Source organism: Ptychodera flava, chromosome 7, assembly GCF_041260155.1.
Source record: "Ptychodera flava strain L36383 chromosome 7, AS_Pfla_20210202, whole genome shotgun sequence".
In the NCBI taxonomy this organism is placed as follows: Eukaryota; Metazoa; Hemichordata; class Enteropneusta; family Ptychoderidae; genus Ptychodera; species Ptychodera flava.
Window position 1 is genome coordinate 25,140,258 of NC_091934.1, and position 24,664 is coordinate 25,164,921.

The following is a 24,664-nucleotide window of genomic DNA, read 5'->3' on the forward strand; positions in this document are numbered from 1 at the left end:
TGTTGACAAATGAAATAGCTGTCACAGACACAAAATCAAACATCGTGTTGAAAAGCTTTACTCCAGTCATTTTATCACGCTGTATGGAAGGAACATGAGCCTTACGAACACTTATCAAAGCATTGTTAGATATGCCGAACACCTTACCTTGCGGTAAAACACTGTGACCTCATTTGGCTTTTAGCTCAAATTGGCGACTGACTTTATAGTTGATAATATTTTTCGTTTCCCTTTGCATAAATATGAAGACAGTGGAATAACTCAAGCAATGTAAATCCTCGTTCTTTGAATTTGCTAAATTGATTAAAATGTAATGAGATGAAATATTGACAACGACAGTTCCTCCAACAGTACAACATTGTTTTGGTTTGAAACGCCGAATTTCATATCACAGCACATCTATGAGATAATTTCTGAAACTGTAAAAGCCTCAGTCTCAAGCTGATCAAGTATTTTAGAAGCTAATTTCGCAAGACAAAACACCACTTTCCGAGAGTGTGTAGACAGTCTTTGCATTACATGAAACGAATTCAGGTGATTTTTATCAGGAGACTAAATGCTTGCAAGCGATAATTTACATTGTCAGATGCACAAGCCAAGTCTTTCGTATCTGAACAAAAATATCGGGATTTGTACTCTGGTCATTCTACGTCACGATAATCGCGTCTATTACATCTGTTTTGTTGCTTCGGACCATTATTGCGTCGATCTTCGATGTGATCGTCTATATAAATACATAACATGGCGGCCGGTATCTCTCCCACAACTAAAATGATTGTGTGACGTGACATTATCGTAAAATTAGTCATGATTATTAAAGTCTTACAAATACATACACTTGGTTAATTTTTAGTCCCTGCGTATTGGTTTTGAAGGTTCGTATTCGTATAGACCCCACCGCAGCCTAAAATTTCGACGTACAGGGTAGTTTTATTCCGTAGACTTAGTTTATACCGCAATGAGGGAGTAAGTAATGTGTCCAGGCCTCAAAAAGCTATTCAATGACATCCACATTTTCATACTCTATCATAATGGCAATAATAATTCGAAGAATGAAAATTCAAGATTGTATGTATTCCTGTGGAATCCAGAGAATAATTTGCGGAAATGAACACGATGCTGGTGTCATCACTGTCGGTTGCGAAAGCAATTAGGGTCGGTAGCGACGTTACAGTGTTTGCGCCGTTGAGATTCAATCGATTTTTGTCCTCGAAAAGTAGCCTACCTTCTTCTGAGGTAAATGTCCAGACCCATTCTATCTCTGAAATCGTATATAACTTTGCGGAAGGTACTGTAGACAGAGAGATCATTGGCATTCTGCATCAGCTGCTGCGTACACGAACGTGAGTGCCGTATTTCCTCGCACATGGTAACGGACGATTGGAAGTAATTTACAGATCACCCACGGCGTTTTGATATTATTTCCACAGTAGTTCAAAATTTGAAACACGGAATCGTAATGGAAAACCTCTCGTATTCTCCAAATTATAATGAATAATTGACTTGTGCATGAGATAAATATTATTCGTCAGGATATTTTTCTAAGTTCAGCTTGGAAAATACCCGTTACGTAATAACCGTGGCATCACTTGTCTTACACCGTGACACGGTCATGACATCACTCGCATTTTCTTTAGCTGAACGAAGAAAAATATTAGGGAATAATATCTAATTGTCATACTTGATAAAATGCAATGCTTTATTGTACATCAAGCATTGAACAATGTCTCCGCAAAAACAAGAAAAATAAGAGTTACATTAAGGATGAAAGTTTTAAAGAAAATGATTAACATGTAAATATTTCGAAGCAGCATCAGCGTCAAAACGTAAGGTAAATTTAATCGAGTACGACCAGACTTTTTGCCGTATACAACAAATGACATTTTACTACGCTATAGTGATTTTATCCAAGATTCAATCTCATTATTAGTCTTTTATTCGAATTAGTTGTACAGTTACTGACGTCATTCTCAGTTAGGATAGGTAGAGTTTCAAATCCTCTGTAGCAATTACGGTCTGTTCAGTATTCAAAACCAGATCAAACTATATTAATCGTAGAGTTGTGTTTCACGGAAGCAACAGATCTTAAACGATCGCCGATATTAGATAAGTTTAGGAAGAAATATAATAAGTTAATTTGATGACCACACTGGTATGCGAACTTTATACGGAGAAACAACCAAGTGACATATGTAATTTTTGCTGTAAACAAACTGTCACTTATTTCTTGTTCGATGTTGCTACATCGAAGGGGCAAAGTATAGCATAATCGCTATGCAATGTTCAAGTAAATATAATTGTATTAATTGTTCCCACTTTATCCGAATATCCATCCCAAGAACGGTAAGAAATAATTTAATTTAGGCACCACATGTTAGTTACTTCAAGAACGTAGTAATCCAGGAGCACAAACAATAAAGTATTTATTTTTCGACTTAATAGTTCATAAAATTCACCTTTCATGCTTATGCTAGCAACACAAAATTACCCCCGAAAAACAATCGTTTCGAGATACACTTCAAGTTAAACTATAGAAAATATTTTTTCCCAATTTAATCAGCTTTTTATGCAAAACAGAGCCAACTTAGAGAGAAGTTAGTACTCTTAGCGAGAGAAAAAACTTTATTTTGTGTACTTTAACATTAACTCTATCCCTTATTAGTTTATGCAGACGTTTTCAACATTTAGTTTTTCAACATCTAGATCTTCCAACTTCATTAACTTTGTTATTGTTATTTCATGTACAGGTGTTGACTGCGGTCGACCAGAAAAAATTGATAATGGTAATTTTATAAATGATAACTTCACATACCCAAATACAATAATTTATTCCTGCAAAGCCGCCTACAAACTGCTTGGACAAAATGTGCGCATGTGCCAGGCTAATGCCAACTGGTCAGGAACAAAACCACATTGTGAACCAGGTAGGTAAAGTATCTTTCAGAATATGGCTAGTATATAGTTTTTCACGTTAATCACAGGTATCATGATATTGAAAGTGAAGCAAGTAACATCGTTTATGGTAGCTCATGTACGACCTTTTAAATCACGTGTCTCTTTTCCGAAGATCTTAAAGTAGCCAACAAATACTTTAACACTAAAATAATGTTTACCTACCAACATCATTTAGAACATTGTTAGTTCGTTTGCATAGTACAAACTGAGGAGAAACGATTAGCGTTTTCCGAGTACAAGTTATTTCATAACGTATTTCTTGAAAATATTTCATTCAACCTTAGCTTTGCGACCGAAATGTTTGTGTTCTTTTGGTCGAGAAATTCAAAGTCTGTCTTTATTCGTTTCTGGTCATCACCTGCATTACTTTAAGAATATGCGTGTCTTGTTTCTTCGTCTCTTTGTCCATTTGTAGTGCTGTTTTTGTGCGCTTTCGAAGATTGATGTGTTTGTTATGTAGGTCATTTCCCCTCACACTCATGACCTGAGTCAATTGCTCTAGAAAATTATCAAGGTCACCGTCCTTCACGACCTCACGACCTGATGAGTCATGTTTCGAACCTTCTAGAAATTCAATTAGTCGTTTCAGTTGAGATATAGAGCAGTAATTACCATATCAATTGACGTTCTAGATTGTTCTTATATTTTCTTACATAACCATTTGAGTACTAATAGGAGGCCACAAACTTTTCAATCAGACATTTTGGGATCGTGTCTCTGACTTGTTACTTCAAGACTTGGAAACTCCGGCAGTATTAATTTCAAGATTTTCAAGACCTTCATTCAACGCCACAATGGATTTTTTCTGGGGACTTTGTGCAACCTCAAGCCTGCAAGCCAAGGACTGCATTAGTCTGTCCCACTGTCTGACACTGGAGCTGTGTCGTCCCAGTTGAGATACGTAACCTGTAAACTTTTACAGTTTGTATTCTATATCTTGACTTAGCGATTGTTATTATTTTTGTAATACATTTCGTTTTAAAGAAAACTGCTGAATTCACCTTTTGTTCGTTTTCTCTCACTTAACAAAATTGGTCGTGAAGGACGGTGACCCTGAGAATTTTCTAGATTAATTGAACTCAGATCATGAGTATAGGAGAAAATGACCAACATAACACACCCCTCTTCAAAATGAAAATTTTCAAAGAAAATATTTATTTTACAAATGTGATTTTAAAAATGTGAACAACAACAAACTTTAAATACGAGAGAGAAGTCTGCAATTAAATTGCCTCTGCCCTTGAATGTCTAATGTCAAGGTTAAACTCCTATAACATTAAACTCAATCTTAACAATCTCTGATTTTTGCTTTTCAATTTCTGCAAAAAGACAAGAGGGTTATGATCAATATAAACGACTATTGCTTATTTGAAGAAGTAACATAAACTTCGAAATGCTGTAAAGCTAATATCCAAGACAAACACATATTTAATAGTAGAATAGTTTCTTTGGGATTTGTTAAATTTGCGTGAAAAGTAGCAAACAGGATGATCTATACCATGAGTATCCTCTTGCAATGGAACTGCACCACCATCCGCATCGCTGGCATCTCCAGCTAAAATAATCGCAATCATATCAATCCATAATCCAATAAAACTAGGTCAGAATTCGTAAGACAATAGTTGTAAACATAGACACAAAACAGCACAGAACAGACAGTAAATAGACGGTACACAAACAAAGTCAAATTCATGAAAGAAAGATATATGGACCTCTGGCCAAAAAACACAAGAAGTGAAGTCAGGTGTTTCGAAAATAGTAAGTGCACCCTGCCCCACATGTGTCCCCCGCCATATATCAGTCTGTAATTCAGATAGATAGTGGTCACTAACTAAGGCCCCATGTCACCGATGCCATCAGCAATCATCTGCGATAACTTGAATGGCAAACTGAAATCTGATGCAGACAAGACTGGAGCACTTTGCGGTATGGCTTTAAGTGTATCAAATGCCTGTTGGCATTGTTCTGACCAAACAAACTTTACTTTCTTTTTAAGTAAGTTCGTCAAAGGCTCAGTAACTGTAGAGAAATTTCGACAGAATTAAGCAGCCATACCGAGAAAGCGCATCAGTTGTCTCTTGCAGTTTGGTATAGGAAAACTTGAAATGGCACTGAATTTGGCATAGTATGCACAGCGAACTCCAGTTTCTTTTACTAGGTTCAATGAAGTCATTATCCAGCAGGTATTTGACTTCTTCCTGGAGATATTTCGCTTTCGTTGGATTCAGTCTGTATGGATGTTGTTTCACAGGCGTACTGTCACAGACATCAACATCGTGATAAATGATGTTTGTCTTCGTTGGAACATCTTGGAACAAGTGTTCCTATTCTTGGATCAGTTCTTTCACCTGTTTTTGTTGTGAAGGCTATAGGTGCGCCAACTTTGACTCAAGATTCTCCAGGATTTCTGAATTCTGGAGTTTGACCGAGCCCAGCTCTGAATTTAGAGTATTTTCACTTAAGTCAGTTTCGCTATCACTACCTGGATAATGGTTTGAACTGACTGCACTGATAGGTTGTGTTACAGTAGGATTACTCCAGCTATCTAAATATGGCTTAAGTATATTTATGTGGCATGTTTTTGTTTCCGCCTGTCAGGTGTTATTATATGATGTAAATGTAATTTAAATCGCTTGATTTGACTCTCTAACAGCATGGAGCAGAAAATGAATTCCTTCATCCCGCTGCTTCTCTGTGTCAAAACAGTAGGTCCTGACCATATTTTCAAAGTCTGATGAAATCGCTCGAGAGCACCCTGACTTTCTGGTTGATAGGCAGATGACCTATACTGTTTAATGCCTGTTGATCCATGACTTGTTGAAAAATTCCGGACATAAAGTTGGAGCCTTGATCGGACTGGACACATTTAGGAAGGCAAAATACAGTGAAAATTGACTAAAGGTTTCACTATCGTCTTTGTCTTTGTCATTATATTTCTCAGTGGTATGGCTTCTGGGAACCGAGTACATGTACACATTATTGTCAAAATGTACTCATTTTCTGGTTTTGTTTTTGGTAGGGGCCCAACACATTCTATGAGTATCATACTAAATGGTTTTTGAAATGCAGGATTTGGCTGTAAAGGGGCCTTTTGAATGGCCTGATTTGGCTTTCATACCGTTTGACATGTGTGACAGGTTTTACAGAAATGTCCTACATCCTGCCCGAGGTTAGGCCAATAAAATGACTGAGAATGTTATGAGAGGTCTTCCTGACTTCTATAAGAATAAGAACTTTAGAACCTGAAAATGACTTTCAGAAAACGGCAGGGTATCTGCAAACAAAAGAGACTCGGACACCCCTGTATTTCTAAAAATTTTGACAGGGATAACGGAAGATAAATCACTAGGAAGTGATATTAAACCAGGGTGAATAAATGGTTCGAAAATACCCATAATGCTATCTTGAGAAGAATTGACCTTGACCTCATTGATTGGGAATAACAGGGGTTTAACCTACGAGATTCTACTTTAGATGATGAAGAAATAAAGCCGGAGGGCTTAGATCCACTTTGACCTTCACGTTGTCTTTTCAATTTGAAACAATCTGACATTAAATGACCGTCTTTCTTACAATAATTACAAGAAAGTGTGCCAAATTGTTTGCAAGAAGGAGATTGAGACTTGGATCTGATGCCGTGGGAGTGTTACTTGAATTCAGTGAACTGTTGTCGTTGGATTTACTGCTCTCCTTTGAAAAATTCTTGGATGAAAAGGAGGAATTAAATTTCCCTGCACTGTTTCGATATGAAAAGGACTGAGATGATTTGCTAACAAATGAAGTTTAAGGGTCAATGAATAATCATCAGCCAAGCATGCAGCATCTCCAATGAATCTGCCTTTTGTTCATTTATAAATGTCTTGATGTCAATTCCAATGCACGTTTTAAATTCCTCAACTAAAATGAGCTGCCTCACTTTTCGTGACATTGACTAACCTTTTCAGAATAAGTTTGATCTTTCACTTTTTACAGTCCCTGAATTTCAGACGGTAAGATTCAGGCACCAACTCATATCCCTTGAGGATTAATGCCTTCACAGAAAGATAATCTGAAGCCTGCTCCATTGACAACTGAATGTAAATTTCTCTGGCTTTACCCACCAAAGCACTCTGCAAAATACATAGACAAGGACTTCCTAGGCTAACGCAAGCTCTGAGCGATTTTCTCAGAATGAAGGAATATTTGTCAACATCCTTTCCTTGGAAGAGGGAACTAACCTGAAATGTTTAGTGACGCCAAACTTGTCTAAGGTTGAGAGTTTTTCTATATGTTGGAGCTCTAAACGTTTTATTTCTAATCGTAGTCGCTGCTCGTCTATTTTGTCTTGTCATTCTCTTTCTTTTTTTCTCTCTCTTTCTCTCTTTGTCTTTCTTCCATTTGTAATTCTTTCTCTCTGTCTTTCTTCCATTTTTAATCTTTCCTGCCTATCTTTCTCTCTGTGTTTTTCTTCCATTTGTAATTTTTCTTTTTCTAATGCCAATTTCTTAAGCTCCAAATCTGCCTGCATTTCTAATTTTTTGAGTTCTATGTGAACTCAGGCACATAATCATGCCAGGTAGATACTTAACTTTGCCTTCACTAACTAAATATTTAACAATATTGTACTGACTTTCCTTCTTGCGCATATATCTTTTAACTTTCAACTTTATGGAAATTGGCCAGTGCAATGAGGTTGTCTTTTCTGAGGGAATCAAACTTGTCCTGGTCAAGTTCTCAATAATTTTTTTGGCTTGAATTCTGTCATTATGAAAATTCGCTAAGTTCATAATTTACAGTAGTTTTGTAATTGCTTGCAAAAATGTTGTCAAACAGCTAAGAATGTTGCATCCCGGGCAAGCCCTTAATGTCGTTACGTGAGAGAAAACGAACAAAAGATGAACTCAGCAGTTTTCTTAAAACGAAATTGATTAAAAATAAAACAAATCGCTAAGTCAAGGTATAGAATACAAACTGTAAAATTTACAGGCTACTTATCTCAGCTTGGACGGCAAAGCTCCAGTGTGAGACAGTGGGACAGACCGATGTAGTCCTTGGCTTGCAGGCTTGAGGTTGCACACAGTCAACAGAATAAGTCCAGCATGACAGTGAGTGAAGGTTTTGAGAATCTTGAAATTAATACTGCCGGAGTTCCAAAGCTTGAAGTAACACGTAAGAGACACGATCCCAAATGTCTGACTGAAAAGCTGTGCGATCCCCTATTTATACTCAAATGGTTATGTAAGAGAATATAAGAACAATCTAGAACGTCTATTGATATGCTAATTACTGCTCTAAAATATCTCCACTTACACGACTAATTGAATTTCTAGAAGGTTCCAGATATGACTAATTGAATTCAAGGTCGTGAGGTCGTGAAGGACAGTGACCTTGAGAATTTTCTAGATTAATTGAACTCAGGTCATGAGTGTGGGGGAAAATGACGTACATAAAAGTGTTGAATAGAACCCTAGTCATAGTGTCCCCATAAAAGCAGATAACACATAGCTAAATAATTCATAATAACGAATTAATAATATTTATAGACGTATGTGGAACTACCTTTCTTCACACCCCTACAAAATTTCAAAACAAGCTTTTGATTCCTTTTGCCTGAAGCCGAACCTACCTTGGGGGCTGGCAAAGATGTTTGCTTGTAAGTCGATTGTCAACAAATCTTGAAATACGATGGTATCAACCGGGACTCGAACCCACAACGCACGGCACCCAATCACCTAGCGCAGAGGATAACAGACAAACCGCTCGACTAATCCCCAATCTCAAAAAAGATTGAAAAGTAACTTTTGTAACATTTGACAACATTTTTCAGTGTGTGGTACACCTATCGTAACACCAAGATCGAGATCTGCTTATCGCATATTCGGTGGACGTACTGTCCTTCAAGGTTCTTGGCCTTGGATGGCTCTCTTGTCAGTTCACTCTCTAGGCGAAGGCAATCGAAAAGCAATCTGCGGTGGAACTATACTGAACAAAGAATGGGTTGTAACAGCAGCACACTGTGTGTCAATCGTGAGATAAAATCCAGGAGTTTTGGACATACTCTACCTCTTGCATTGTTCAACGTTACTCTTGGCCTTTACAGACGTTCACGGCAGCGTGGATATGTACAAGATGTAAGACAACCTTTATGTTATAGCATTACCATTTTTTCTGCAATTTGTACGACTGCGTGACTTACTATTAAGTATAATATAACAAAGCCCTTGAGTTAAAAATTATATTTTAAAAAGCGCAGACATTCTTTGTCAAACAGTTGCAACTTCAGTCAAGATAATCCCTTCCATCTTGCAAAATTTAAAATCTCTTATCTTGCTTTCAAACATCCGCCCTTAACTCCATACACTCAAGTTAAGAGAATGTTCTCCATGCTATGTAAATGCCACAATAATATTATCCAGTGGTCATCTTAGTTGTTTTTTTTTCCTTTAGATGGCTTCATATTTTATTTTCTCTGGATAATTCATTTCACTTTTCGCCAACAGAGGAATGTTGTGGAGATCATCCCTTCCCCACATTACGATCCCAAGACATTTGACGCAGATATAGCACTCTTGAAGTTGGATACTCCCGTAGCATTTACAAAGTACATACGACCAATTTGTCTTCCACTTAATGACAATGTTGTAACAGACCAAGAAGATTTGGCAGTGGTTGTAGGATGGGGGACAACTTCAAAACGAAGGCGGTCGTCTGATGTGTTAAGAGAGGCTTACTTACCGATAGTGAATCAGCAAACATGTGTTGCATCTTATGAACGCTCTTATGTGGTAACCGATAACATGTTCTGCGCCGGGTATCAAACAGGTACACTATGTTTACTAGTAAGATGCTTATTATCTCTGAAATTCGTTAAATCAAAGATGTACTTACTTTTATAAAGGATTCTGACTTTATCCATGAATTCACTTTACTGACTGCCATTGATGAGTTGAAACTATTTGTGAACCCCGGGGAGGGGGTTTAGATCGCCGCATGATGTCATTTTGGCAGGGATCAGAGTTCAAAGAATTAGTGAGTTTAACAATGTATGATCAACATTTATGCCCAGCAAAAAGTGATTAAAAGTTTTCTTCGTCGAATAAAATCCTTAAGAATTGAGCAATATCTGAAGCTGACACTTGACCTTTCGTTACGAGGTCTTTAGAACGTCTCCGTGTTCCTGTTTCAGTCGTTCTGTTTGATAAGATCCGAGACATAGGTGTTTGTGGTCCTATAAGGTCGACTTACGAACACTAATTGGCTAGACATTTTCTGTTTGGGTTCATTAGTATGAAATTTCCATCTTAAGGTGGAGCTGCACGTTGCCAACACAGTTTTGTTTCAAAGGAATCTTTTGCATCTAAGATGGCAAGGAAACCCCTAATACCCTATATTTTCAAAAAGTAGAGGATTAAAAGTTTAGCATGATAGCAATAGTTTACTCGAAGGATGATGGAGCTTTATAATTAGGTTAAAAACCTCAAATTTGGTATTAGTGATAAAATATTGATTTAAGTCAAAAACTTATACTATTTTCTTAAATGTTTATTTCAATTGAAACAAGAGTATACGTTGAAATGAAAGACTATTTTATTTTGCATTATCAATCCCGTTTTTAAACGGCATGGATGGAAGGACTGACACTCAAAAAAGTTATTTAAAACATGATTAGCAAAATTAAGATGCATGTAATTCATAACGTAAGATATTTATTGCCATACACTATTGTCCTTTTGTTATGTGCTATTTAAAGACCATATTATGAGAATATCAAAACTTTTGACCCAGCCAGAGTGGAGTTAACTTCTTTAAAAATCTTGAAATTGGGAGAAAAGAGAAGCCAAGAAATCGGGTTATTTACATTTCTGTGTTCCCAACACAAAATGAAACGAACGTAAAAACAACTCGCCGGTCGCCTGACATCCAGTTACGGGTCCAAGGCTAAAAACGAGTCAACAGTAAAGTGCCAAGCGTGGTACATCATGAATAATTATGCAAATGTCTTTCTAGTTTCAGAACCAAGAGCGTTGTAATTGTACTTGAGAGTTGGTAAGGTATGATTCAAGGTATGCTGGTGGCTCAGGTCGAATAGCTCGGAAATTAAAACGATCTGTCATATTGCCTTGGAAATGTTACATAGTATTTTAATAGATTTCTTCACCATGTCTAAATTTGGAAATGTCGGTAGTGCTGACCAAAGTTCTTGCTTCACAAAAAGGGTTTATCGAAGCCTTTACTCGCGTTAATCGTCTAGATTACTTAAAATTGTTCCCCTCATGATGAACAATCACTGCTCCCAATCTAGGTTGCTACCGTTTTCAGTCACTGAGATCAGAATAAGTTGGGTAAAAAGAAACACATGATTGTCGGTTTATTGATTCTCGTTTCCTCGAAAGTAGTACAAATCACACAAATTCCATGGAGAGCTTTTCTAGTACTAAAGCGCCCGACCAGTTCTGCCTGTCTCGGCTGCCAACCCTACCGAAGGTAGGGTTTTTGAGGAACAAACACGTGATAAATATCAGCCAATGAGTCCTTTCCTAGTTTTACTGTGCAGACTACGGTATATTGCTATTAAGCCAGTTAAATAAGTCTTTCTCTGTGGGGATTGCCATGACAATATGGATCACAAACCCTACTGATAAACAATGGTATGTTATGACTTGTCACAGCAAATGTGTACTCTCCAGGACATTGTCTCTGTACAAGTGTACAGACTAAATAAATATGAATAATCTGAACAAGTGAATGTACCTTGGTGAACTCTGCTTTCTCTACACTTGTCTTTGTCCGTTGAAGGCAGCGCGAACACTAGAGATTGAGGCTAACAGAAAGTCTCAAGGCAAAAAATCACCGTACCTTGAGGTGAATATTATATACTTATGAGACCTGAGAGAAAGGGCCAAAACATTTATCGTACTACAAGTGGAATATGACCACAAGCCCAATCATTGTGACCGGCACATATTTTTAGGAAATCGTAGATCATTTTGAAACAGAACTAATGTGATCTACGATTTATGTCTGGACACATGTACTGCAAACACGAATCACTTCGACCCATACGTATGTCTCAAACTTTTATGAAAGAGACGAATAAACCCGCCTGAGAGTTAATATCCGTCACGTCTTGAGAGGAAATGCATACGACATCACATCTCATCATATCTTATTATACACAAATGAAAATTATACACACAAAGCTTATAATAAAAAATAGCGAGCAATACAAGCAATACGTATCAGTTTTACACCGTGGACGCTAAAATGCGGACGAGATTGTAGCTTTCATGATTTAAATATTGTTGAAAATTGCTTGAAACTTATTAACGTTTACCTATATCGAAAGGTGACGATACTGGAAGGTAAAGTATTTTCGCGCAATCACATCAACCATGTACATTGATACAACCAGCGTAAGTGACTGGCATTAGTATTGTTGATGTAACAAAATGACCACAATTTCTCTGCTGCGCCTCGATGTACGGACATCGAAACGGAAAGGACTATGAAATACAGACACAATAACCAAGCATGTAGTGTTACTCGTTTTTCCTTCCCTTAAATTACTGCTTATGCTGTAAAGTAACACATGGTCTCCATAACGGTTGCGAGTCAAGTAAATGTTGACGCCTCTTCTTTTGTTTTAATTTTGGCCATGGATATTTCAGTCGCGTATTATAACAACATTTTAAGCTTCCTTAGACACGAGACTAGTTTCATTCTTTACATGACATATAGGAGTTGATATTCAGTGATAAACTTATAAAATATCATACTGTCAATTAGACTAAACGGTACATTTTTTATAGGAATTTTTTACCTATAATTTCGGGACATAACATTTACCCTTAAGTAATCAGTCAATTTCTTTCGAAGCACATGAGATATTCAGTTTCAAATTTCAGATGATTCAGCTTTCGTAACTCTTGTCTTCTATGTCATGATCACCTTTTCTTTACACACATATTGCTACGTTTGGACACCGTTACAGACGGTTTGTCTAAAATGAAAAGGAGTAAAAGTCAAACCTTTTTGTTTAACAAAGGCGTGTGACTATTTGAAGGATTAAGGTATTTTAATCAATTTCAATTATACAATTTCGGAGTCTTTAAAGGAACAAAGTCGGCCATTTTTCATGAATTTTGTTTGATGCGAGATACTACTTATACTGTTTGACATGTCGAAAGATACTGAATGAATGGTCATGACCATTAATTCATTTTTGCGATGGTTTCATTTATCGTGTCTAAAACCGGGGTTGAATATATGTATGGTCACCCATGCATTCAGTATCTTTCGACATATCAAACAATATCAGTAGTATCTCGCATCAAACAAAATTCATGAAAAATGGCCGACTTTGTCCTCTTAATCGTCGAAAACATTATCCATTATTTCCAGGACGCTTTGATTCCTGTGAAGGTGACAGCGGCGGCCCACTGATGCTTCAGGATGAACGAAGTCAAAGATATTACTTGTACGGAATCGTCTCTTGGGGGCGTCCTGGGCAGTGTGCAGTTCGTGATTCTTATGGCGTGTACGTTAATGTCAGTAACTTCACGCCATGGATTCAGGAAATCACGAATATACAGCCATGAGATGAAAGATCCATGATCGAAAGCCCTGATGACTTCACGATTTCATTTTAGAAATCGTTTGACACTGAATATTGTTTTACAAATGTATTTTTCCTGCACTGAAAAAAATGTATTTGTGATATCACTTCGAGAAGATGTTCAAGGTCGCAGAAAACTTTGCAAGCAATATAATAATCTCTTTTGTAAGGAAGGTAAGCACAGTTATTCATCCGGTTGCATTTATTGTTTTTACAAGCTCAAGTACTTTTATGATTCTACCCATATATAGTTTCAGTTATAGTAGTAATAACACGGAGTTTAAAACTAAAATAGACGTTATCTAACTCTTTTTGTCTTTCACCGGTTTTTCGTTGACATGTCTTAAACAGATAAATCAATTTTTATTATTCCATTGGTCAGAGACATTTTGTTTGGGTGCCTTGATATTTCAGTTGTTTATTTCTAGTAGACTTACCTTGAATGAATAAATGATACGTAGTGGAATATTTTCTTACCTATGACGTCTTTAATTTTTTTTCAATCCGTCTGTGACAAATTCTGGCAGCATTTCTAACAAGGCGGTCACGACATGGTTAGCCTGCATAATATCAAAAATATTATATTATATGTGTCAAAGGACATTGTGTTCAAATTTAAATTTATAAAATTAAATTTCGCACATCGCCAAATGGGCGGAAATGCAAGGGATCATCCTTGTGACCTTTCTTGAAATGGCGTGGGTTACCAATGTATATCTCAAGATGATCTCAACGTTGCAAAATAACATCTGGGTTAATTAGAAAAAAATATTATGATTAATGAAAGATATCTTACACCTAAGCCACATTTGACATTACTACACATCACGTATCACTTGTTTGGAGATTCAAATATTTTATGTACGAACAAAAGTTACCATTGTTAGTTTCTTAACTACTCTGTTTTAGTTGTTAAACTGTTATATGCATATTTTTTATAAATAAAACAGGAGTAGTGAGTAGTGCTATATTACCCGAACAGTTCGAGTCATCAGTTGTATATACATAATATTATAAAGGGCTCAGCCCTTGGTGTCTCGCCAATGGTTGAGATTAGAAATGTTATTTGTATTGAAACATGAGTAGTATTAATAAAATGCTTATATATATATATATATATATATATATATATATATATATATATATATATATGTGTGTGTGTGTGTGTGTGTGTGTGTGTGTGTGTGTAGTATTAATAAAATGCTTATATATATGTGTGTGTGTGTGTGTGTGTGTGTGTGTGTGTGTGTGTGTGTGTGTGTGTGTAAATTTGTGTATTCATCTTTTTATTTCAAATCTCTAACTCGGAATACCTTCTATACAAGATCTTGAAGCAAAGCAATCGATTTAACCCCAAACCGACGCGTATGACAACATCTGGCGTATTCAAGCAGCTACGTCACTCGCAGACATGGTCGAAACAAACTTCTACATGTCAACTTATTATTGCCTGATATTAATCGACAGAAAGTAATGTGTTAATGGTTGTGCGTGAAAACTAAGGAATTTATATGCGATCCCAATAAAGCAAAGGAAAAATAATTTACATAAAATGAAGTAGATTTGTAATATTATATGATATGTTGAAGGTTACACATTACCTTTCATTATCTGATCCCTGTGTTTTACAATGTTTCAATAAACTTCTGAGGCATAAGTATATGTCTAACCTCTTAGGGAGGTAGTTAATGTGACATCACATCATATCTTATCTTTTCGTATACCTATTGATGTCAATTAAATTGATTGTATGATAGACGTGACATTTTTTTTATTTTATTGATGCGTTGATTACCTAGCTGAAACTCTTTGTCGATCAAAGAACATAATTTAACATCATTTAGTCATATTAGAAAAAAAACAACTAAATATTATGCGTCCTGAAATCTCGCCGATGCTACTAAGATAAATAGAAGGGGATGTACACACGTACAAAGTCTGTGGGCTTACTTATATCTTAACTGAATAATTATTAGCTGAAGGAATTGATTAGAGTTTACTCTGTCGGTTCATTCAGTCCTCTTCGTCCCGGGTGGGACATAAGGCGATGACGAGTTGCCTCCACCTTTCTCTATCCTTGGCTGCATGTTGTGCCTCGCCCCAGGTCAGACCCATCTCCTTCAGCTCAGCCATCACCGTGCGGCGCCAGGTGGTTTTAGGCCGACCATGCCTCCTCTTCCCAGTTGGAGTCAATCGTAAGGCAGTCTTGGCACGCGATCTTGGGACATTCTGAGGACGTGACCAAGCCATCTAAGCCGGCGGCGCTGGATTTCAATCACCAGGCTCTCAGTCTTTGTCCTCTTGTAGAGTTCTTTGTTCGAGATCTTATTTGACCAGAAGATGCGGCAGATCCGTCACAGGCACCCATTGTGGAAGGCATTGATCTTGTTCATATCGCTTTACTCTGTCGGTAGTTTTATCATAACTGATTAACGGAGTGCATTGCAAAGAATTACCCAGAGAGATTTGTCACTCGCAGGTTTTGTGCGTCAAGTCTCACCGTTGTGTATGACAAGATCGGGTAAATTTGTCCATACCCTTTCCGAGATCAGGATGCAGCGCCGCTATGAGATTTTTAGCAATCTTCAATAGGAATTTTATGCCGAGAATGTCCATGTGTCAACTTTGAGGCCCTTTACAAAGTTGTATAACTCGGCGACTTAATCGAACGAGGTTAGGGGGAATCTTGTTTGTGGAACGTATAAGCCTACTTAACTACTGTTCACTAATGTATTGTGATGTCAAATCGACTTTAGCGATCAATTTTCATAAACTCGTGCTAGGTTCAGGTCATACAAAGACAAATTAACTACTCAAATGAAGAATTCGAGAACTATATCCGCCGCAATTATAATAGTTTCTTGTTGTAGACGGTTATTGTTTGGGATCTCTTTAGCTAACATGTTGAAATAAATAGTTAGGTAAGACCAATATTGCAAAACGTCCAGTAATTGAGGAAAATCTCTTATAACTTTGTACTTTGTAGTGGAAAACCACCTTTGCAGTTTTCTGCAGCCAAACTATGTACAAAATTAAGGTAGACACACACGTTAGATGATTATTATTTGAACTCACTTTTTCTCAATAAATTTCACATTTGAACCCAAAACGTAATATATTTTCTGTTAGCCCTATATCTCAACATTGTGAAAAATATGTTTATTTTCCAAAATCACTGTGTCTGTGTCTATTTCTCCTCAAAAATATGCGTTTTTTTAGGGTTTTTTTACCTAAAAAAATTAGGTGTTCAAGGACTATGGCGACTTGAGATCTTTGAACAGAAATCAGCAATTGAGTACTCTGGGGAAAAAACGGTGTCCCAGATTTTTTCTATTCCCTTTTGTTTCAGCACAATAAGGTGTGAAAGTAACAACTCTGGGTTTTTGAATAAATTACCGGGTTTCGTTCACTTCAGCAAAAATTTCTCTTGTTCCATAAATATTACCGAAAATCTGAGACACCGTTTTACAGATATGTATTGCTACTGTGACCTGGTAAAAAATCAGACCGATCTGTGCACCCTACTCCAACCTAATTTCTTTTGAAGTTACGCTTGTCAGGCCAAAATCGGAAGAGAGATAATCAAAGAATTGTGTAAACACCCCTATACGTACAAAAATCGATCGTTGATATGACTTTCCGGGCGATTTTTATTCATGTTCACGAACTTGCATCAAGCAGGAGACTAGGTGTTTTGTATTTTACATCAAATACCCTTCGAAGATCATTAATGCCTAGAAAATCGGGAGAAACACACACAAACTGTTGAGATGTACGAGTAATGAGGGCGGTTTATTTACATAACAAACACTGCCATGGCTAATCTGTTTTTTCTCAAATTAGAGTCTAAGCTTGTTACCGTAACTGTAAACGGTTGTCAAGCTCTATCAATCCGTTTTCTCTTCAGTTTAGAAGTATCTTTTACGCCCGTCGGAGGCAAATTGCGATATTTTACGTTTGCGAGAGTCTCGCGGCATCACGGAAGACATGGCGGTGACTATTCAAGTTCGTCATTCGGCCCGTGCGCCTGTTGAACTTCCCCTGGAAGATGAAAATTTATGCATACGCATCGCTTGACACGTCCACCAGTTTCATTCACAAATTTGTTCACTTATCGCCGACCTTCGCATCGGAATGAGCGTACTGTGGTAGACAGACTCTGTCGCTGACTTTCACGTTGGAGAACTTACTTCGGTGGAGAGAATCTGATAATCAACCAGCTTCCTCGTCGGAAGAAAGACTCGTGTCCGACATCTCATCTTCTGCCACGTTGCTATAGTACGACCCTAAGTCAGACAATCTGAGTTTTGTTCTGGTAGCTCCATGATCTTACTTACTCTCTTCTTACGACCACGCTTACGTTTTACGCGTCTCTGCCTTCCGCTTGTCACTACAGAAGCCATTATTATTAACGTCACGCACGCACACAGCACAGGACGGCTGACTCGCAGCGTGTTTGCAAGGTTATATCTGATTGGTCGATTGTCACTATTCACAGCAACTTAGGGAGTTTATTTGTATTGTTTTAATTATATTGGTAAGATTCAGCCAACCAATAGGATAACAGCTTCGAAATCGCTGCAAGTCGCCCCGCACAGGACAGTGGAAAGTATCCGTATGCGCACCGGACAAGATGAGAAAAATTAACATAATCTGTTGACCTTGCGTCCCTATCCTAACTAATCCGTACACAGTTAAGACAACCGAATATAACAGTACGCGTAGTTTGCAAAAAGTCTATTTTATTAGTATTTTAAGCATTTCTTAATACAATATTGTCTCGACATTTTTCCTCATGTAAAGGTCATATGGTACGGACTTCAATTTTGAAATAAAACCAAAATCTCTGTAAAAATGCATTAAACGTGTGTCTATACCTTAAATCAGTAACTCTTTCATTGTAATAATACAAACTCTATAATTTTAAGTCACTGCTCTGACTCGAATGATATTTGTAAATGATATAAACATGCAATGTTAATTGTGTATGCGTTCAATCCGTGTATTCTGGCTAGTGGTTTCATAACTTCTTTCGATTTCTAGAAGTTTAACAGACGACGTTTTCCATAATAAAAGGTACATTAAGGATGGGGTAGGATGCGGTGTACGGACATGTGTGAAATTGTTAAATTTCCTGTGCAAGCATACCAATTCACAGTTGCTCGATTTATTGTCCAGCAGGCCATTTTTATTTACCGATCGGATGTAAACTGTCGAAATTATGTTCTGTTTGTTCTTTTGTAAGATGATCCTAGCTGCTTTATCAATCAACACCTTTACAGTTCGCAAATCTTCACAGGCACTGGATAATTTTATTGACACTTGATCAGAAAGATGACTGTTATCATGACCTTTATGTTATCTAAATACAATTTTCGGGATATGAAGAGAACAGAGAGGCCTAAATTGCTACACTTGTGAATGTAACTTATCCGGTAGTATAGACTAATATGAATTGCATTTTACAACAAGACTGCTTGCGAGGCCAAACTAGAGGCACAGAGAGAATACACAACATTTAATTTCACGAAATAAAGCTGCTGAAAGAATATTGCATCTCATTATTGGCCTTGACCAAAATAGGCGAAAAACTCTAGAGTTTTAGGTGATTATTTCAAACGCACGTCCGCGAAAGTGACCTAAACTAATGTAGACACTGCTGCGCTGAAGAACAGATCCTAGTATGGGTTAATCGCACATTAGGGCATAGATGAGATACGGCGTTAGAAAGAACATGCTGTTTTACGACAAACTCGTGCTGCTGCAATATAATTTACGTACACTGACAGTGAAGAAATGGAATATTCTGATTCGCATGATTGAACAGGGTACCGACAAATTACCCTATTATGAAGCTGGTGCGCCGAAGGACAGTTCTGACCACCACATATAATTTTCTTAGCTGTAAGACGGTGTCACATTGAAGTTTTACGGTTTTTATGATACTCCAAAAGTGTATGGCAACTAACATTCCATCACTGCTACATTTCGTTCTGACGACATTTTATCTGTTCTGCAACATCGACAAGACTCTCGTATGTACGCCTTCATCAGCTGAAACTTGGACAAGTGTACAATGAACTCGGTGGTCGCCACAAGTCTCATTGTAACGGCGTTCAGACTGACAATATCAGATACTATTTTGACAATATCATATGATATTTTATATCTGATGATGGCTTTGCAATTCATCCTATTCCAGCAAGGTAATCATAATATAACTCCAACTTTCACAGATGTTCAAGTAGCATTAAATGACAATCTACAATTTAAACAGATATTGTATATTTGTGAAGTTTGACGGGTAACAGTCGTAGATTAATACTCATCTAATCGTGCACTTTCCTTCGTGATGCCATAAAAACAAAGGCAACGGCCGCAAGCAAGATACTCTGTACTAAATTTAGTCAGAGACGTTGCAGGGTAGGGGACAGCTGCAAAACGTCCACCTTACAGTTTACACAGAAATTGTTACAACCCTTGGTATGACCAGCAAGTCATGAATAAAGATTTTGCTTTGGTGACCAGGTCGACAAAATAACAAGCCTGTTTACGAAGCAGTCTGCTGACAGTCATAAGTTGCTTAAAGGGCACTAAATCAGGGAGCTGTTGAGTTCGTTCAAAGTCCATTGTCTATGTGTCGTATGTATGTTATTTCAACGACTTGTTCCGTCTACATTCTCACGAGATTCCTATTGAATTTTCTCGCCGTTGCTCACCAGCCTGCACTGTATATAGTCTGCATTGTCATATTAGCTGAGCACTTGGTTTTCAAGCTTCATGTGAGCTTGTCTTGCACGGATCTCCAAGGTCAACGTAAAGCTATTGCCGACAATCATTGCATTTGCTCAACAGGGTAGGTGTAAGTTTACTTCTACAAATACCTATATAAAGAGAAAATACAATTGCAAAGTTTTTTTTATGAAATCACGATAGACTGGCGAGGGAATCAACCTAAATCTGGTTAGCCCATGCTCTCGCTGTCGCTAGTAATGTTCGTAAATAAGTAATGACGTAAAATAAATGACTAGGATCGGAGATTACGAACGGTTTATTTTGAATGATGACTTTTGGTTAGCATTATATACTCAGTCATAACCATATCTCGTCTTTCAAAACCTATCCCGGCCCTGTCGCCGGCCAATGATCAACGGGGAATTTCTTGTGCATGCAATTTAATATTTTATTGTCCGATGAAAATGTTAAACTTAACAGGAGCTAACCCAGGCATGCGCGCAAAGGTTTCAAGATCCCCAGGTCATAAGCTGTGACACTTGCACCCTTTGTAGTTGAGAGAGACACACATAAAATCTTTTCATGTCTGCTGTCAACTTTGTGAATGAACGGTACCAGCGGTATAAAGGAAATAGGTAGTAGCAAATATTTTAATGAATTGTAACCTCATCTGGAAAATATACTTTGAGTAAAATGGCAACCAATATAAAAAAGATGAAATCAGGAAGCCGCCGAGAAGAGAAGTTCAACAAAGATTTTCGAACCACATTCCGGACTGTGATGGAATGAAGTACCACAAAGACTTAATTGTCTACTCATGGAGGTAGAAGCGAGACTCAATATGGGTAGAATGTTAGCTTGCAAGCTTAGCAGGTCTATCATACAATGATTTGTATTGACGAGCTGCCAATCGAATTTGTCAATGAGTTCGCCAATTTTAGTATGTTTTCTTGAAATTGTTTTACAAGAAACTCTCTCAACAAATTTTATGAAGAGCGATTATTTTCTTTTGCATGGTGGACAATGCTGAGCACAGTTACTCACTGTACTTTAATCCAGTTCATAAAATGGCGATCGTCTGCAACACTTTAGAGAATATAATTGTCTGTAAAAGAAAATTATTTGTAGTATCTTCAGTATCATACCGGTACATTTAAATCTGAAGTTAAAACAGATACTCTGCATATTTATACAAAACACAGTGAAGTATCTAGGTCCTTGTTGACCGTGACATCTTCTGATCAGTAATTGGAGTATTAAAGCAGGAAACTGCGTAAACACTGCTAACAGAGGCACCACCTTTCACTGAAATGCATACTTTCAGGTTCCATACACCTTTCGAAATACGAGTGTGAAAAATAGGAGACAGGTTTCTGTCATCTAAAAGTCATGTAAGCACTGATATATTAATTGTGCTTACTCCTTATCAAGGCTGCATCGGGTGTTTATCAATAATGTCATACCAAGATACCTAAACCTTACTTGCTTCCAAATAGGTACAAAGGAATAACAGCCGCCTATTTCGTCATTAATTCACTGCTGGTTACTTTCGTCTATTCGGAAAACTATACCTTATCTGGCCTAAATGGATGGCTGCCGAGTCCGGAAAACACTCATAGATACCAACAAGACATAGTGTGGAATATTGAAGTACCCATGGGATTACGGGTTGCCTTGGCCTTTGTGGAATTCGACCTCGAACAGTCGGCCTTATCACCGAAATTGTGACTCATCAGTTACAGTAAGTAGAACGAATCGATCAGAAATTAATTATATTTAATTAATCGATACATTATATTTAATGCATATTTCATGCCGGGCTATAAAAAACAGAATGTTGACTTCAAGGCTTACTACTATTCAGAAGGTAAAGACTCAAACTACTCAACCAAATAAAAAGTTAGACTGAGTCTCGATGACGTCATATTGTCACTAAGTTTATGGAATGAAAATCAGTCGCATCTTCACGGTTTGCGGAAAATAACTGTTTTGCATGTTAGCGCAGAGTGCTAGGGAATACCCTATTCAAACAATACCCCCCGCTGCATCTGGGTGGACACTAACTTTAGTAAATGAGCAACATATGCCACGAATCGCTAGGCGAGTGCTGTATGGAGCAAATTTTACCCTCATCAAAGTGTTGCGCTCATAGTTAGGGGAATTACGAGTTGAGAGGTACCAGCCTGGATCGTAATGCTTTCAGTAACTGAAGCTGACACACCAAGATGTAGATTGTAACACAACCTTGTACTTTATTGCAAGATGGCGACCGTAATGTTCACTGTCAACGGTCTGATCTCAAGTCTCAGTCTAAACTCCCTACAAAGTTAAATACATCTTCAAACTTACATAATTACAAAAGTTATCACATGGTATTTTCCCGCCAGTCTTTGATTGATTCTTAAGATTAAATAAATCACATCATGGAATATCCCATTCTCGATTGTTCTCAATGAAATCTTAACCAATAATTAATTAAACTACCACACTATCTCTTATCTGCTTCTCGTACGATCTGAGTCAATGACCTTCACACGCCTTGGCCACGTGAGGGACGCTTCAAGATACAATCTCTACACTGGGGCGTTACACTCTCCCACCTTTTTTATAACCAGCGTCCTCGCTGGTCAAAACGAGTGACGAAGCATGGCGATAGCTGACAATTGCAATCTACTTAAAATAAAAAAATACATAATCATAAGGCAGTGTGGTTAAAATACGCATAAATCACATATTTTACAAGTTAGCATAAAGTCATTATTCGAGAACCTGCAAAATTACAGACTAATTTTAACGCATCTAAAATACTTACAAACTACTAATAAAATCACTAAAATACATCCAACTACAAACTCAAAGTTCAACTATTCTACATAAAATACAGAAAATCGACTAAAATCATTCGAAAATCGTAACATGTATCAATGATTTTTTTGTGTGTGTGTGAAAGGGTGGGTTAGCTGGAAGGGGTGGACATTGAGAAGGATGACGTAATTTTGCTTGGTGTATTCTGATATCACGGTCAAAGGTTCAGGGTAACCATAGTAACGACCGTTAGGCATCACTAGACTGTAGCAAATAGCAACTCCTGTGCCAATATTCGGGGCTCTTTCTATCTCCAAAAATCTTCATAAAACATAAAACAACAAAAGCAAAACATCAACACAAAACATCATTAACAACTTCAAAAACTCCAAAATAAAACGCGATAAACCTCAATATCGCTTCATCTCCAAAACTCAATTCCTCAGGCCATTCGGTCAAATCTAAGGACCATTGTATCACTTACGGATCACTAGCACTGGCATTCCTAGCCAACTGAGGGGAGATACACAACAAAACATCCAAAACTCCTTACACTTACTTCTTCAACAACAACCTAACTTCAACTTCATCAAAACAAACAAACAAAACAACACTTCAAAAAGAAAGACGCCTCGTTTGCATACAAGTCCAGAGTATTATCCTAATAAAAGAGTGGTTTCCAAAATACCAGAAAATTCACCAAAAACAAAAAAAGTCATGCATGCTTATTTGCGTTGCTGTCGGACCTTATGAGTGGGTTTACCTATAGTGGGGACTGGATTTGACTTCAAACTTTCCAAAGCTGCGTCATTCAGATTCTCCTCCGGTTCCCATGTGTTATGTTTCGCGTCGTATCCATGCCATTTTATCAAATATTCGCGCTTTCCATTTCGATATCTACATTTTTCAATTTTCTCTATACCAAAGTACCTATTCTTATCATTATCATCACAATCATCATCAGTTTGTGAAACAGAAAGCTGGCTCAATCGTTCTTCGGCGCGTTCACGAATTTTGCGGCGACGTTGTTTGTTTCGTTGATTATTATCTGATGACTCGAGGGGCGTTTCACCGGCACTAAAGTATATCTCAGTATCTGACTCTAAGTGGTAATCTACTGTTGCTGGGTGTGGCCTGTTGTGTACGTCGTCGTTTGTCTCACTATCATCAGCGCTGTACTGACGCGATGGCGAATCTAACAGTCAGCGTGGTCTCAAATGGGCGTGTTTCAATCGACTAACGTGGACAACATTTTTGTACGGCTTTACATTTCCTATTGGTTGTAAACGGTAGTTTACTGGGGATACTTGTGCGCTGATTGTGTATGGGCCTCGATAGGGATGGGCGAACTTTGGACTTTTTCCAACTGCCACTGCTGGAGAGTGTAAATAGACTGTATTGCCTACTTTAAATTTGACAATCTTGCCCAATTTTCTGTCGTGTCTTTCCTGCATAACATTTTGCGCTCTGTGTATGTTTTCTTTGGCTAACCAAACTACTATTAAAGTTTCGTTTCTGCACTATGTCTTTCAAATGGAAATCTATATTTCTTGATCTTGACTGTTGTGGCAAAAT

The 24,664-nt window shown here is 37.5% G+C and overlaps 3 protein-coding genes across 3 annotated transcripts in view; all 3 read left to right on the forward strand.

Annotated features, from left to right (window-relative positions):
- The window catches only part of LOC139136401 (mannan-binding lectin serine protease 1-like), a 117,004-nt gene that overhangs the window by 14,782 nt on the left and 77,558 nt on the right, over window positions 1–24,664 (forward strand). The gene's annotated exons all lie outside the window — the stretch shown is intronic.
- Window positions 1–24,664, forward strand: part of LOC139137749 (clotting factor C-like) — an 83,483-nt gene that overhangs the window by 10,109 nt on the left and 48,710 nt on the right. The gene's annotated exons all lie outside the window — the stretch shown is intronic.
- LOC139137750 (transmembrane protease serine 2-like) lies at window positions 8,034–13,532 on the forward strand. The gene is made up of 4 exons (XM_070706016.1): window positions 8,034–8,103; window positions 8,762–8,961; window positions 9,435–9,756; window positions 13,336–13,532. The coding sequence occupies exons 1-4, from the start codon at window positions 8,034–8,036 to the stop codon at window positions 13,530–13,532; spliced, it is 789 nt and encodes a 262-aa protein (XP_070562117.1).

Bases quoted from the DNA above. Each gene is read 5' to 3' on its own strand.
- LOC139137750 (XM_070706016.1), top strand. From the start codon at position 8,034: ATGACAGTGAGTGAAGGTTTTGAGAATCTTGAAATTAATACTGCCGGA. The intron at 8,962-9,434 runs GTGAGATAAAAT...TTTCGCCAACAG, and splicing joins CAGCACACTGTGTGTCAATC to AGGAATGTTGTGGAGATCAT. The intron at 9,757-13,335 runs GTACACTATGTT...CATTATTTCCAG, and splicing joins CTGCGCCGGGTATCAAACAG to GACGCTTTGATTCCTGTGAA.